This window comes from Aulonocara sp. 'chitande type north' Nkhata Bay, linkage group LG9 (genome assembly GCF_057382095.1).
Source record: "Aulonocara sp. 'chitande type north' Nkhata Bay isolate Kocher_YH1m ecotype deep benthic linkage group LG9, A_spYH_male_GT1.1, whole genome shotgun sequence".
NCBI classification, from domain to species: Eukaryota; Metazoa; Chordata; class Actinopteri; order Cichliformes; family Cichlidae; genus Aulonocara; species Aulonocara sp. 'chitande type north' Nkhata Bay.
Window position 1 is genome coordinate 22,559,338 of NC_141352.1, and position 17,388 is coordinate 22,576,725.

A 17,388-nucleotide genomic window follows, 5' to 3' on the forward strand; every position below is an offset into this window, starting at 1 on the left:
GCAAAGCTGCGGCAGGCCAGGGGAAAAAATAAAATAAAATAATACTTGTTTATTAATTTCAGCACCCACTGTTTACATGTTTAGATGAAAGCTATTACCCTTTAATAATTAAAGAAGAAAAGAAGAGCTGCGTGGCTGATCTGACGGGCGCTCTTTAGTGAAGCAGGTAGATGTTTAAAGAACAACATTTCAACATCTCATTTCTTTCTATTTTGCTTCCAAGGAGTATTTTGCTTTCTATTTTGCTTCCAGAGTTTCCTGTAATCATTAAGCTGACTTTAGCAGTAGACTCTGAAGGCTTAAAAAAAAAAAAAAATTCCTTGCTCATTTACTCATTTTCAGTTCAGTCTTTGTAGCTGACTATTTGTATAGGAAGTGTTTTATTTATTTATTTTAGTATTTATTTATCTTTTTCTAAAGCCACTTAACACAGACCTGTGACTCATTCAAGCATATAAAAGGCACCTGACTCAAGGGATGAATCAGTGTTGTGTCTACACACAAAAGTCAATTTAGATACAATTCAAAACAATTGTATCTTCAGGCACGGTCACAGTTGTTCCCACTTCTTTAGGTGATTCTATGAAAAATGCCAAAGATAACAGTTTTCGAGACATAAAACAGTGTTTTTTCCATCAGGAAAGTGAAGAGACGACACAGGAGCTGAGAGATGCTTCTGGCCCTTCAGTTGGACGCGTCATTAGAAATGTTCACAGTGGAACGGTGCCTGTCAAAAAGCCATTCTTAAGGAAGGGAAGTGGGGAGGTTGAAGTAGTTGGTTAGCCAGTTATACATGAACTGGACTGAAAATGAACTGAACAAAACTACATCCAATCATTGCACCTTTTTCTCATTTGCCTAGTAAAATCTAAAGAAATGAGGGGTGGCTTAACACATTCTCACAGTTCTGTAATAATTATTGTTATGCAGATATAATCATAGGGAACAACTAAAGCACTCTGTCTTCGCGTAAAACAACGTTTTAAATATATTTTTCAAACAAAATAAAGAAAGAGACAATGTGTTTTCAGCAGGGTCTGAAAACCAGGTGTGGGTGGCGAAGTAGAAACACCTGTAGTAAATAACCTGCAGAGGGAGCTAGAAATAAAAGCAGAAGTTTCATAGCCCAAATGAGAAGATGATAAACGATAACAAGAAAATAATCTGTCCAGTTCATGTCCCTCACAAATCCCCCTGTCATGTTCTTTGCCATCTTTGGTCACCTGTTAAGTTTGTGTCACATGACTTTGTTTCACCCTTTTTAGGTTGAGAAAGAGATTTGTCATGGATATTTTGAGAACAAATACATGGGAAGCACTGTGTGCAAACCTCATGTGACTTTGATGCTTGAAAAACTGGAGAACCACAAAATATTCTTGTATGGTTTGACCGTTTACTGGGTCGACCAATTAAGAAACACTTAATTTATTAATTTATGTTTTTATTTATGTTTAATATTTACAGTTTACAGTTACCTACAGTGCATCTGGAGGGTTTACACAGTTTGTCATAAAGTGCATTCAATTCTTTTATCATCTAATTACAATGAGAAGTTTTTCTTTATTTTAAAGGAGACAGTTTGTTGTGAAACTTGGAGCTGAGCTCAGGTGAAACCTACCCTTATGAATGGCCCCTCAGATGCTAGATTAGACATGCAGTCGTTGTCCCCAGCAGTTGACGTCTACTGACTTTAGAAATCCCCTCATGTTTCCTCTCCAACTTTCACGAGTTTGACATTTGTGGTTTTGAAGTAAAGGTCTCTGCAACAATTTTTGGGTGGACTGTATTCAGATTTCCTTTACGATTACCTGTAATTGCTTTGGTGATTCCCCTAATGTTTCATTTAAAACATTAATCGGATATTAAACTGACTGGAAAAACAAACAGTATGTACACAGAGTGTACACCTACATTTGTTTTTCCCACCTTGGTTTGCTTATGCACAAAACATTAGTGTTAGTTAGCCGTAATATTGCCACAATTTCAGTGAGATAAAGGATGTGGGTCCAGGCAGATAATGAATATAGGATAGCAATGGTGTCTCAGCACGCAGCTGGACAACAAGTGAGAAAACATCATTAGTAACTTCCATGGTGCTTATTGGCTCATTGCTGGTCACTAATTACCCATAAGCCTTAGCTGTACTTTGTGTTGCCCATTGTAAACATGCTAGCATCCCCCAAACTGTCCCGTCCCCCCCCCCAGCTTCATGCTAATATCAGTATGCAAACATGCCAGAAATATATTGGCTAATTTTGTTTTTATTAATTTAACCTTTCAGTTTAACATGTTAGGATCATGCACAGTATAAAAGACGAAATTAGCTACTCTTACGTCACCCACTGGTTAGTGAAGTCCCGTTAGGCTTGAGTTGAGCATTTTCGGCATTGCCATCATGAAAATGACAAGAAGATCTATGACAATGACAGCAGGGACATGAGCAGGTTCTGGATAATCCTCCGAGCAACTGAGTCCATAAACCCAGGAGGAAAGTGTTCACTGACATCACAGAGCAAGTGTTTTCCCAGAGACACAACCAAAAATCTTTTTGGCGAGGTCAGGCGTGTGCAGAGAAAGGGACAGTGGATGTTGAATATGGAGCTTTCAGCGTGAAAGAAAAGAAAGCCAGCAGAAGATTCATTGATGTAGTGGATGGGGTTCATGCAGAGGGTTTGTGTGACGGGAAGATGCTGAGGATGGGGCTAGATGGGGACAGATGATCTGCTGCGGTGAATCCTAAAGGGTTAGCATATTTAAGACACTTCTGCACTGTCTGTGAAAAAGCACAAAAACATAACCTGGAGGCTGGAGCCTGAGGATATATCTACAGTAACTCTTAAATAACACTTCAGCTGCTCAAAAGTATGTTTACCCTTCCTAACTTGCGTCTAATCATTGTTTTCTTTTTTTGGTGCGTGCCAATTATGGGTTATTTGAAATTTTAAGGTCTCTAAAATAAAAAAAGCATAACTAAATTGCAGAAAATCACTGTTTAGTTTTAGCTGAACTGGTCACAGTTAGTGGTAAGCAAATGCAAGTCTATGTCACAAAGGCAAAAAATTGTCAAAACATCCAACTCCCCTCGTTCGGTTTGTTGTAAAGAATGTAAAGAGAGATATCGATCGCCGCATTTCCACTTTCTCTGTGTGTGTGTGTGTGTGTGTGTGTGTGTGTGTGTGTGTGTGTGTGTGTGTGTGTGTGTGTGTGTGTGTGTGTGTGTGTGTGTGTGTGTGTGTGTGTGTGTGCAGCAGCCTCTGACTCAGTGCTGAATGGGTCCTAGAGTCACATGGCTACATGTCAGCAGGCTGGAGGAGGAAACGTAATCCCGAGGAGGAAGGCTGGCGTTATCAGTCTGTGCATGTTGGTCTGAGAGGGCATTCGGCTCGACGAGACACTCCACATCTCTAACACGCTCTCTCTCCTTCTTTTTTTTTTTGTCTTCCTATCTGTCTCCTCTCCCTCTGTTTGTTTTCTCCCTGCACTCTGATCAGCCCCGGGTCTGTATTCACAGCAGAGTTCAGAATTGCACTACAATGTCTGCGGTGGCTTCTCTGCAGTAAAGCACACAAAGGTATGGTACAATCAATAAGCTTTTTTTTTTTTTTTTTTTTTTTTTTTTTACTGCTTCTTTAACAGTTGCTAGGTTTTCAACTATTTGCATTTGTCACATTTGTATGTATTTTTTTTTTTACAGATTATTGATTTTGCCATTCATTTTTATTTGGTTTATTAATTCATTATTCATATGGGCTAGTGCTTAAAAGAGTAACCTGATCCGTTATTTGTCAAGTCTAATCCTTCCTGATAATGAAACATTTGAGGTGAGATTAGAGCTGACTCAGGGTTCAACCACAGTGATCTGTAGCCAGCTGTAAACAAATCAAAATATGCTCCACAGATTACACAGTTTGAGGAAGGAGGGAAAGTAAGGGGGTAAGAAAACCAAAAAAACAACAAAAAGCCCTTTAAATGATCTTTAAATGAGCTCTCTTGTTGCCCACTTGTGTTTCAGTAGCACAAACATGTTTTTCCAGTGTTGTAAATCCTAAATTGGTGCCTTCAAAGGACACATTTTAGGACTGGATTGCTTTCTAAGTGATGTGGTTAAATCAGAATTTGACCATTTGTGGCTACATCAAAAAACGATGTGATTTTTCTAAAGTGTTTGTCGCTTCACCCACTTTAGTTCTTTTTTTTTATTTTTTTTGTTCTTTTTTTTTTTTAAATAAAAGGTTAATAGTATAATAGGTTAGCAACACAGTCGGTGTTTCAGGAAAAAAAATGGTGTTGTCTGTTCAAACCTGCACTGTCAGCTAAAGGAAAAGCTCTGTTCTTTAATGAAACCTCATACTTCTTCTTTCTTCCCTGTCATTGTCCTGCTTTCATAAATACAGGCCAGTGTATTGGTTGAGGTTTGGACATTGTGATCAAGCTTCTATTTCTGTGCACGGGCATTTTTATTGGCAGTGTGCACATTTTATTGAACTGTTCTTTAATTATGCTTTGTTTTTGATAGAATTTGTAGATGTGCAGGGAGACTGCGGTTGGCGCTCACGTGCCAAGCTGCCAACCGAAGCCGGGCCCGGCCGCGGCGTCTTGACAGAACGTTGGTTTAACGCACATGTGGGCTTTTGTCGTGGGTTTTCTTCTGGCTCATAACCTCCGTCCCGTCGTCTGACTGTCTCGTGTATTTATGAGGGCACGACATAGGATATTTTTAACCAGAGGTGTGGACTCGAGTCACATGACTTGGACTCGAGTCAGACTCGAGTCATTAATTTTATGACTTTAGACTTGACTTGAAAAAATGTTCTAAGACTTGTGACTTGACTTGGACTTTTACACCAATGACTTGGGACTTGAATTGGACTTGAACCGGTTTACTTGAAAAGACTTGATATTTTACCCCAAATATAAAATTTAACATGCATATTATATAGAGATTGAAAATGTGACATCATTCACGGGTAGAACCGCAAAGGATTCTGGGAACTCGTGGCAAGAGGTACTAGCGCACGCAGGCTTTCAATTAAAATCAGTCACACAGCGATAAAAAGAAACACAAAAATGTCAAGAAGCTGTTGTATTATTAACTGCAATAGCCGGTCGCATGACAGCCACGGGAAGCCGACGGGTAAAGAGATCGGTTGTTATCGGATTACGTCGTTGAAGAGAAATTGTTCGAGCCATGTTTCCGAAGTGACAAAGAGGCGACGGATGGCCTGGATTGCAGCCATTCAAAGATCAAATATAACGTCCCAGAACAATCCAGCTCACAGGTTAGTCTGCTCCAAGCATTTACACAAAGGTCAGTCTGCTGTTGTAGTTAATGCGTCATTTTTCTTAACATAATTGGTGATATAGGTTACAAGCAAGTCTGGCGCTGAACAGAAATGGTCGCGCTATGCTCCTTTATTTATTGTGCATAAATAGTGAATTGTCCTGACACAATATTGCGTTTCGCTTCTGTTATTATGGTACATTGACAAAAACATATACTTTTATTCACAGGATAAAACAGGTTTTTTGTATCACTAATTGCCCAGTACGATTACAGCATACAATATTATTGTCACTGCTACATTTCTGTGATGCTACCAGAAATTATTTCCACTACTAATTAATTACCGTTGAGCTCAAAGGTCCTATTAATAAACGGTTAAGGAATGTGTATTTATGACAACAATTTGTGAGACTGGTAAACTTATGATACGTACGATGGTCTTTCGTTCTACACGGTGCGTTTCAAGGTCCTGTACCCATCCGTCGGTAAACTGTACCTGGGCTTGTTGCAGTGACCTGAAGTTACTAAACTTCATGAGTGTGTGCACTCACTCCAAGAACCGTATGATTATAAATATGCATATAAATATGCTAAGATGAGATAGCTGACTTCATCTAACTAGCAAATGTTTTCAAGGCTACGTTGGTGATACAGTTTTTAAAAAAAATGATATTTAAAAAAAAAAATCATTTATTTATGTATGATATTTTTGTCATGCGATTTCAAAGCCGGTCCTACAACCGCATCCAAGAATAACATGCAGCTTATCTCAGAACTGTCGGTGAAAATTATTCTTGGAGCTAGGTTTAATTGAGCTGCATTTTATAGAGGTGCAATTTCACAATTTGTGTATATTTTCTAAGTTCACTATTTTGTCATGTGTTGAGAAAAACACAGATTTAAAAATTACATGGTCTAATATTTACATTTAGCATAACTGCAACATGCTTTTTTTCGTTTTTTTTTTTAAAGACTCGAAAGGACTTGAAATTCAAAATTTCAGACTTGTGACTTGACTCGGACTTTTACACCAGTGACTTGAGACTCGACTCTGACTTGCCTGACATTACTTGAGACTTGACTTGAGACTTGAGGATAAAGACTTGAGACTTACTTGAGACTTGCAAAACAATGACTTGGTCCCACCTCTGTTTTTAACCTTTTGCTTGCGATTAACACAAACGGTCAAATGACATCAAAGTGGAAGATGCACAGGTGCAGAATAAGCAGTTTGTAGGTCTGTATAAGACATTTTTGCTATTTTTCTGAGATTTTCTTGCGCCAAACCATCAGTACTTGACTCCTAATCCAGCGCTCTGTTTTCTATAACCTGCTGTCTTCAAGGATCCCATTTACCCATAAATGTGTCTGTGATATGCATCAGGTGGTAGGGAACTCTTCCTCACAGAAAAGTTTAAAAACATAGAGGGATTTCCATCAGGAATGGAAATTTACAACATACCACAGAGCCAAAGAGTCAGGTGCATTCATACACTTTGGGAGCGATGAGTCATCACAAAGTACACATCAGAGATCCAAATAAAGAGAAAATGTCAAGCTCTCATCACTCTCCCACTCCGTTATCCTCTTCTTCTGAAAGTGGGATGCAGATCTTTGGAGATTTACAGATTAATCTGATGTGTAATTAAAAGCAAAGGAAGTGTTTGCTTTTGGGATTTATTGCAGTCTCGCGTTAGAAACTATAAAATAACATGTTACACGCTACACCCGCTTGTTTTCTGTAAAAATCTGATTCAAGTCAACACTGGGTGTGACCCCTTTGAAGGTAACCATAGGCAGACATAAGCATTAAGTACTTAATTTGTTTGAGGATCTTGAAGAACTGGCTTAATTTCTATTGTTTTTTTAGGCTGGGGCAGTGACTTCTCTAATAAGTAAGTAATCCCAAATTGACTGGATGATGCTGACATCAGTAGTCTCTGGGGGGGCAGACCATCTGTTGCAGGGATACTTATAATCGTGGTCTTCCATTACATTGCTATATGCTTAGGGACACAGTCAAGCTGCACATGCTGAAGAAAAAGTGTAAATGTTAAATTCTCAAGCGGTAATCTCCTGGTTGGCACAGTGCTTGTATAATAAAAAGTATGAGAGGTAGATCTGGGTGAAAAATGTTAGCTGTGATTGATTTTATTTTTTATTAATCTGTATGCTTAGAATGAAAAACAAATCATCTTTGTACGTCACTTCATAAAAGATTAGGCTAGTGTCTTAATTACAGATGGCATGAAAGATGTCACTCATTGGTGTTGAAAGCTCAACTTTACTGTTTTCTTAAAGTTATCTTATATGGATGAAAGGCTGGAGTGCCATTTATCAGCTGAAGCTAGAGGGCTATATAGCAATCTGCATCTGTAATCTCTATGGGTGCAATGCATAGCTGTCCTCAGTAACAGGCTAATAAAACACTGAACACTTACCAGTCGGGGCACCTGTCAAGCAGAATGACATTTAAATTTAGATGTCAGGTGGAAGTTTTTTTTGTTTTTTTTGTTTTTTTTCGTAAATGCATTAAAATGTTTTTATTACTTATAAATTACATTTAAATGTAAATGTGATTTTATTCATTTTATTTTTGCACCAGGTTATTTTTTTCCCAGCCAAGCTTTAGACGTTGTCCTTTGACCAAGACTTGCTATATTTACACAAAAAAAGGCATTCAAACAAGGCTGAGTCTTTAACAAATACAGATGAAAAGAGTTCAGGCTAAAGCAATTTAGTATTGTTTCTGAGTATGAAGTCTTTGGGCCTACTATAAATCCAGGCTCACCACTACAAGCCCGTCGATACAACTGCAAAGGCTCAGTAACACATAGGCTATTTTCGTTGAACGCAGCACATCAACAAATCCAACTACCATGCAAACCAAACAAGCTCCCAGGTGGCTAGAGCGCTTTTAAAATGAGCAATTCAGAATTTGACTAGTCATTGGAGCTAAGGAGGAGAGGCACCATGCAGGTTATTAGATTCACGTGAAAGGTCGGCATCCATTATAGTATGGCGGTTAGTTAATGCACGTGGTGTGTTTACCTTGCATATCTGTAAAGGGTCCATTAATGTTATATTTGCATGGTTTGGATTGGTGTATGGTGCCATTCAAACAAGCCTTTTTCAGGGAAGGCCTTCCTCGTTCCAACAAGGTAATGCCAAACCACATTCTGCATGTGTCATCAGTCTCATTGCTGCTTACTGACCTTTCACCAGAGGTGTGGACTCGAGTCACATGACTTGGACTCGAGTCAGACTCGAGTCATTAATTTTATGACTTTAGACTTGACTTGAAAAAATGTTCTAAGACTTGTGACTTGACTTGGACTTTTACACCAATGACTTGGGACTTGAATTGGACTTGAACCGGTTTACTTGAAAAGACTTGATATTTTACCCCAAATATAAAATTTAACATGCATATTATATAGAGATTGAAAATGTGACGTCATTCACGGGTAGAACCGCAAAGGATTCTGGGAACTCGTGGCAAGCGGTACTAGCGCACGCAGGCTTTCAATTAAAATCAGTCACACAGCGATAAAAAGAAACACAAAAATGTCAAGAAGCTGTTGTATTATTAACTACAATAGCCGGTCGCATGACAGCCACGGAAAGCCGACGGGTAAAGAGATCGGTTGTTATCGGATTACGTCGTTGAAGAGAAATTGTTCATGTTTCCGAAGTAACAAAGACACGACGGATGGCCTGGATTGCAGCCATTCAAAGATCAAATATAACGTCCCAGAACACTCCAGCTCACATGTTAGTCTGCTCCAAGCATTTACACAAAGGTCAGTCTGCTGTTGTAGTTAATGCGTCATTTTCATAACATAATTGGTGATATAGGTTACAAGCAAGAACAGAAATTGTCGCGCTATGCTCCTTTATTTATTGTGCATAAATAGTGAATTGTCCTGACACAATATTGCGTTTCGCTTCTGTTATTATGGTACATTGACAAAAACATATACTTTTATTCACAGGATAAAACAGGTTTTTTGTATCACTAATTGCCCAGTACGATTACAGCATACAATATTATTGTCACTGCTACATTTCTGTGATGGGTACCAGAAATTATTTCCACTACTAATTAATTACCGTTGAGCTCAAAGGTCCTATTAATAAACGGTTAAGGATTGTGTATTTATGACAACGATTTGTGAGACTGGTAAACTTATGATACGTACGATGGTCTTTCGTTCTACACGGTGCGTTTCAAGGTCCTGTACCCATCCGTCGGTAAACTGTACCTGGGCTTGTTGCAGTGACCTGAAGTTACTAAACTTCATGAGTGTGTGCACTCACTCCAAGAAGCGTATAATTATAAATATGCATATAAATATGCTAGGATGAGATAGCTGACTTCATCTAACTAGCAAATGTTGTCCAGGCTACGTTGGTGATACAGTTTTTTTTTAATGTGTATGATATTTTTGTCATGCGATTTTAAAGCTGGTCCTACAACCGCATCCAAGAATAACATGCAGCTTATCTCAGAACTGTCGGTGAAAATTATTCTTGGAGCTAGGTTTAATTGAGCTGCATTTTAAAGAGGTGCAATTTCACAATTTGTGTATATTTTCTAAGTTCACTATTTTGTCATGTGTTGAGAAAAACACAGATTTAAAAATTACATGGTCTAATATTTACATTTAGCATATAACTGCAACAACTCTGACTTGCCTGACATTACTTGAGACTTGACTTGAGACTTGAGGATAAAGACTTGAGACTTACTTGAGACTTGCAAAACAATGACTTGGTCCCACCTCTGCCTTTCACCAAAATAAAACCTTTGGCACATAATACAAAGGAAGCCTGACTAGCTAATTAGCTAGAGTCCTATATTAAGCAATAACGGGAAAATTGGCTGGTAAAAAGTTTCCTCAGTTACCAAAAGTATTGTTCAAAGAAGAGATGGTGCCTTAACTTAGCCTTTTATGAAACCTGTTGCTTTAATAGGTTTCAAAGTAAGAGTATACCTTTCAACAAAACAAAAAATTTACAATTTCAACATTTGCTGTGCGTCTTTGACTTCTGTTTAGTTTACACACATGGCACTAAAATTTCAGCTAATTTGGTTGCATTTGAAGCTTTGGACTTGTGTATGTGTGGATCAGACCTATTTTTCAGCTGCTAGAAAGAAATCTGGAAACCACTTGTTCCATTTCTTTCTATAAGTTTACAGCTCCTACTGACAGGCATCTGTCTGTTGCTGTTACCTTCTTCCTGTTTTCATACTTACTTCCTCCCTGAAGGAAAGATTTCCCAAAGCTTTGTGTTTGCACATTTAAAGGCTGTGACTAAGTCTAACACGGAAAAGTTTTCAAGCTTATAAAGAAAAAAAATTCCATCCTCCTCATCTAAGAAACTCTTTACAAAGTACCAGACTCGTGGATGACTCTTGGAAGACCTGATGGATTTCTTCCAGGTGGGAAAAGGAACATGCTGACCTCAGCACTTATCAGTGCCTTTTTCAGTTCCTGCACAAGGGACCCACCAGTTTTCTTTTGTTCAGTCCTCTAAGTGTACCTGATGTCAGACAGAGGACCATGTTGTTTCTTAACCTACCTGCTCGAAAAGGCAACTGCAGTCATTATTGTTTTCCTTTTCTGATCATTATTGTTATCCTAAAGGTATGATTACAGACGTGCCCTTAGGTGGATGAGCTGGTTCCCATAGTTTTCTCCCAGAATCCCAGGGTTTGGTAACTTTATCCCTGTGTAGCCAGCTCTGCCTCCTCCACTGTGGTGGGGTCTAGGTTTACTGAGAAAGTAATTTTCATGCACGCCCAAAGCTCAAACTCAGGCGGACTCTTTTATTACCACTGCCGCACGGATGGGATTATCTCAAACTATGCATGTAATTAACATTTGGTGCAGTGAAGTACTATCTTTGCTAAATCCATGTCCAAACAAAAGTTCAAGTCTGCCTCTTAAATTAAAATTTATATCATTGATTGTACTTCAGAGAAACCTCTATGAAATTGCTCACTGTGAACGAGGTCAGTGATATGATTGCGTTCAGGCACCAAGGAGGCTTATCATTTCTTTGATAGATGCTGTCAGAAAGCCAGCTTTGGCAGAACATGAACCCACAGAGGGCCTTCCTGCTGCTTTAATATTGTTTAAGGACTCTTTGGGTACCTGATATATACAAAAGTAACCAGTTTGCTTAATTTGGCTAAAGTTTCGGTTGATCTTTTTAGCCTGACAATATGGTTACATTTTACTGTAAAATGTAACCATATTTTTTTTCCCCCCAGGTGCTTAAGATGGCATCTTCAATTTCTTGCTTTCATCAACAGCCAAGGACATTCAGGGTGCACTCAGAAGAAGTCAGAACCACACCATTTCACAACTTTTGATTTAATAATGAAAAAGAAAATCTAATGAGAGATACATTTAATTTTGTACGTATTGTACCGAAAGCCCCTTCAATAACATTTTACACAATCTCTACCTATGATTACATGTGTACCATACGTGACGGAGACTCTGGAATGACGGAGGTTGGCTGAGGCACGTGCTGCCGCTTATCAAAGGCTCCTCTTCATAGTAGCATTAATGTTATCTGGCTCTTATCTTATCGAGCTGAATTGGTCAACGACCTTGAATGGTAGTTGGGAAGCTCTGCAGGGCTTCAAGGCAAGAATCAAATAAAAAGGAAAAGAAAGATGTAATGTAGTTCTCTGAAGTTGTTGCCTTTTTATGGCTCAAATATAATGCATTACATTTTTCTTCATCATAAAAGTGACCAGTTTAAGTCTGAAGAAACAAAAGGGCCTCCCCACCCCACCCACCCCCCGGGGTTAATTGACTAGGACAGTTCACTGTCTGACCTTGAAAAAAAGTGTAACGCTGACAATTTTCGTTTAAATCTCAAAGATAGCTTCGTCCTTATTCTTTCTAGATTTGTATTTGGTGGCTTTTGCACTCTTGTTCACCTTGAAGTTTTAAATCTGTCATCATGTGATCTAACTCCCTGATCTGCATCTGGCTCCAGGTTATGCTGCCCAAAAGCTGTCTGAGTCCCAGTGAGAAAGAGAAGGGCTAAAGCCACACCAGTCTAAACCAGCTTTCCAGCGCCTCTCCAGCAACGACTCTACTGCAGAGCCATGAGCAACCCCGATGCTCCCAGCCAGGTTACGGACGCCGTGGCTTCGGTTATTCACGGAGTAAGTACGCACGCCCACATGCACAAAAGCTTCAGCCTGCCCTATCAGGTCAGGCTACACCATCACTGGCTGCATGATAAAGGATATGAGATAGTGGCTCTGATTTAAAACCACATTAAACTAAACACATTGGCAGGACTTAGTCTTTCCTTAGTTTGGTCTTTTCCTATCAGTTCTCCTTGTGCTGGATTTATGCTGCATCATCTTCCTCTGCCCTCTCTGGCATTGGAGTGTGTATTTTGGACAGTGATGTTCCCTCCCATGCAGATCTAGTAACATCCAGTTCTCTGCCAACATACAGCAGCTCTGACTACAACATAAAAATGTTCAGGAACGCTCAGAGAGCAGCTCCTGTTGAAATCGCCCTCTTATTACAGCACTGGAAAATATCAGCAGGCACACAGTTAAATCTGTTTCCTTCCTCTTTTCTTGAAGTTGACGTTGTTGAAAACAGTGAAAACAATATTGGCACATAATGAGAGTTGATTGCGAGGCTGCTGGTGGAGCACGAGTTGATAAACATGGCTGGCAAAGGCCTGAGGGCAGCTGGTCAGTGGCCAAAGAAAGCAGAATTCCTCCACAGAGGTTCTCAACAAGGTCCTCTCGTGATTATCTTGCTGCAGCAGAAAATAATTACAATCCAGCCGTGAATACTCTCATATTGCTAGAGCTGATCCGTTTATGACTATGGTTTGTAAATTCCAGGCATACATTCAATTTCATACCAGGAAATATCAGGATTGCGGTTTTATTAACTGATTTACTCACCTTTCCCAGGAGCTCTATCTTTCCCAGAATGACAAGCCATATTTTTGATAACTTTACTGTGAATTATATGTGCAGCTAGGTAGAAATGGGAAAACATTTATTTCTGAATAACCAGTCATGAAGGCCACTACTGACTGAGAGTACACGTTCGTCTTCTGCCGTTGTTTTCAGTTTTTCACGGCAGATCCAATCGAGGAAATCCCACCTTGAGCCTAGCTTTGGACTTCATTTCAAATGTTGCAACTACTCGGGAACTAGACAAAGGTTGAATCACCAGGCATACACACTTCGAAGTCGAATCTCACTAGTTAACGCAGAGAATTAGAAGCATTTAGATGAAATTCGATCCACTAAACGCAATTACTGATCTATCTATTGAGATGTCTAATGATAAATACAGATATAGAGAGATAGATATAGATATATATTCCAAGGTGTTCCCAAGCCAGCTAAGAGATGCAATGTCTACTGTATGTCCTTGGTTTGCCTAGGGGCCTCCTCCCTGCAGGACGTGCTTGTTTCCCCTCACCTAGGAGGTGTCCAGGCACCACAGCTGGCTCCATTCGATGTGGAGGAGTAGCAGCTCTACTCTGAGCTCCTCCTGAATGACTGAGTCTCTAAGGGCCCAGACAGCCCTTAGAGGAAGATCATTTCCGCTGCTTGTTTCTGCAGCCTCATTCTTTTAATCATTCCCCTCAGCTCGAGGCAATAGGTGAGGGTAGGAACGTACATCAAAACACAAAAGTAAAGCTGTCGATTTATCGGTAAAAATCGGCAGTTTCACTTTTACACTCGGCTCTCTCCACCCCAACAGACTGATTCAGCATCCACATCACTGCAGATGCTGCACTAATCTGTTAGTCTCCTGCTTGCACATTAACAAGACACTGAGATACTTGGAGCACCAACTCATTGAACTGCACCCATTTCCAGGTGTGGCCTTGAGATTGGAGGTAATAGTTCTACAACTGTAATGGGCGGATTTTTTATTTATTTATTTATATCCAACTCTTCCTTGAGTTATGCTACTAAGGCTTAAATTTAGGGATGTTGCTGCTTCGATTGACAGGCATGCCGACTTGGGCAACCTTTGCCAGTCAGTGAACTGGACCTCTCAACCATGTTTGTGCTGCTGCTTCATTTAAGCATTTAAATGAAGTCATCTGACTAATATTACACCCCGCTGTGGATAGATGGATGCATAGCTTTGCGTATGACTGTTTATCTTACATCCTGCACAGCTCACATCTAATCAGCACTTCAGGATCAGATTATTCCCTTGATCAAAATCATAACTAAATAATAATAATGATAACAACTAAATAAACTTTCTGTTCCTGACAAAGCGAAAAAGGTAAAATGCTGTTTATTTAGAAGCAGTAAATTCCTAATACAGTGCTTTTAGATGCACAGATATTCAGTTTGTGTATAATACCAAAGGCATTAGTTGCTATGAAGAACATGGTGCAAAGGGCAGAGCTCCTGTGTTCATTTACAGCACTCTGCATGTCTTTATTGTGTTTGTACTTAGTAGGTTTATGGCAGTCAACTGAGCCTGTGATCCATAATTTCTTTTGGCTGTGATGAGATTTGCCAGTTGGTAGCACAAAGATAAAAAAAATTCTGGGTAAATGATTAACTCCTGAGCTGTGTGTGTGTGTGTGTGGTCAAGGAGTGGTCAGTTACTCCACTCTGGATTTTATGTGCTGACATTTTGAAACTAATGTCAGTGGTTGTCGTCTTCCTGCCGTGAAGATCTGCCCTGGTCACGTGACTGAGGCAAACTGAAATGGAAACGCGTTGCCTTCTAGGAAAGGAGCCAGCACTACCTTGATACAGGAAAACCAAAACTGTCTCTGAGGTTCACATCGCAAAAACGCCTGTAATGTCATTTGATGGACTTCCTGTATAAGGTGAGTTTGTCGCCTTTGTGCTTAGGCTGTTTGTGTGACATTTTGGCTTGATGTTATCTTTCCCCGCTTTCCCCGAACAGAGATTGTTCCAAATGTTGTCTGACTTTGCTTCTTAAGGTAAACCTAACCTCAGCACGACCCCTGCAGCTGTTTAATGTTCAGTCTTGTTCTTGAGGGGTTTTTTTTTCTATGCCCAGTAGCTCATTTCCTTTTCTCCTTAAGCTGCAGAAATAGAAGTTAATAATTACTTCCTTATGTCATCTTAATGCGCGAGTAGTTGCACATAGTCACTCCTCTGATGGTCAGCAGTAGGGCTGCCACAAACGATTATTTTGATAGTCGATTAGTCACCCATTATTTTTGCGATTACTCGACTAATCAGATCATCATCCATTGGACGTACAGCTTATTGCACCAGCAGCATCTGCTCTTATATAACTATCATTAGCTTACAGCTTTAAGTGTTTAAGGTCTGTGCTAACTAAAAATAAAGACAAGATGATAGTTTATTAATTTTTAATGAAATTTGCAGATTGTTTCGGTGAAGTTTAATAAATTCCTTGCTATCTAAAATATAACAGGACACCGGAGTAAATTCTGGAGCATCTCACACTTCTGATAATAAGCTGTCTGCTTGAAGTTTATTTAGCTGTGCAAAAACTATAACTTTAATCTCAGCCAAACCGATTTACTCAGGAACAAATAAAATACTAAAGAAAGCCAAACAATAACATTTAAGTTATCTAAGTGACTCATATATCATGTTTAACCTGACTAGCGAAAGACGGCGGTGGGTTTGAAAACGATTTGCCGGGAGTCCGGTGTTCTCACGGCTCTAGTTAGCCTTGCCCCCGCCTAGCTAACGAGCTAGTGGGTAACAGACGTCTCCGAAAACGTCGGAGCGCTTTTGAAAATATGCGGTGTCCTGATAAACTGAGCAGATATTTGAGGTTTACACAGCTACATTCTCGCCTGAAAATATGTTAAACGTTTATTTTGTGACCCAGAAAGAATAATAAGAGTAACATTAAAACTAACTAGCTGCCGCCATTGTTGACAACTGCGCTGGGCTGCGCTATGAATTCTGGGACACAGCTTCTTCTTCTTCGGGGTTTAACGGCAGCTGGCATCCTTGTACATGCAGTGCTGCCATCTTCTGTTTCAGTCCGTTATTACACTCTTAAATCCTACTACGCATTCCTGCGTCCTTTGTGATCTTACAAAGCTTCAAACGATGCGTCGACTATTAAATTAGTCGTCGACGATTTTAATAGTCGACATAATCGTGACTAGTCGACTAATCGTGGCAGCCCTAGTCAGCAGTGAGATTATGGGTTTTCTTCACAGGGGCTTACAGAGATTTTTTTTTTTTTTTTTTCTTCAGTGGTTGTAACCAAACCACAACGAGTTAACTGTTAAATTGCAAAGCAAACAAGGAAATGAACTTCCTACAAAAAATAACGGGGCAAGTGTTGTGGCAGTATTCTCTGTTACTTCTCTCCTTGGAAATGAAACTCTGAAGTCACGGTTTCTTACAGAACATCTGCTGGTTGGTGACCCTAAGCTAACTCACTCCATTCTCTCGGGGTGCAACACATGCTTCCTTCTGCCCCTGCTGCTGCGTAGGTCACCTTATTAGGAATGTAAACAGAGTACATGGAGAAATGGCTTAATCAGTCCACATTAGCAAATTAGCTGAGTCAGTGTTAGAATTATTGGGGAGGATCCTTTATTTTCTCCCCTGTAATAGTTGTTATAGTTTACACGTCTGTGAGCCTCGTTGGGTCCACTTTAGTTTAAGTGACATAAAATTTGTCATCAGTGATTTTGAGAACTGCAGGTTTAGACTATTAAACTTTGTTTTTTAATGGGAAATGTTACACTTAACTGACACTGGGACTAGGGCTGCTCAATTAATCGAATTTAAATCACGATTACGATCTGGGCTTTCAACGATCATTAAAAATGACTGAGCCGAATATTAGCCCCTCCCTCGTTTATCCGCGACACCTTAAAGGCCGTCTGTGAAAATATTGTCGGGCATAAACCGGTCCGTGGCGCAAAAAAGGGTGGAGACCGCTGATTAAGAGGACCCGAGGGAAGCCCGGAAAGCTAAGCAGAAGTTATTTGGAGAGTGACTGCCGTTGGTTGAAAAGAGAGTTTAAAAAAAAAAACTTCAGTGGTGTTGCACACCATTTTATATTATTATTTTAAAGTCATTGTTAACCCTT

The 17,388-nt window shown here is 39.7% G+C and overlaps 1 protein-coding gene across 8 annotated transcripts in view; it reads left to right on the top strand.

Annotated features, from left to right (window-relative positions):
- Nucleotides 1-17,388, top strand: part of slc4a2b (solute carrier family 4 member 2b) — a 63,315-nt gene that overhangs the window by 11,744 nt on the left and 34,183 nt on the right. For 2 of the 8 annotated variants that reach the window (XM_086306557.1, XM_086306558.1), the window contains 2 exons: nt 3,492-3,571; nt 12,305-12,476. In XM_086306557.1, the coding sequence (XP_086162683.1) occupies nt 12,417-12,476 (60 nt within the window). In that variant the 5' untranslated portion in view covers nt 3,492-3,571; nt 12,305-12,416. Of the gene's footprint in view, nt 1-3,308; nt 3,572-12,304; nt 12,477-14,988; nt 15,158-17,388 lie in introns of those variants that run through there. The other 6 variants (XM_086306556.1, XM_086306559.1, XM_086306561.1 and 3 more) reach the window with 4 other exon arrangements.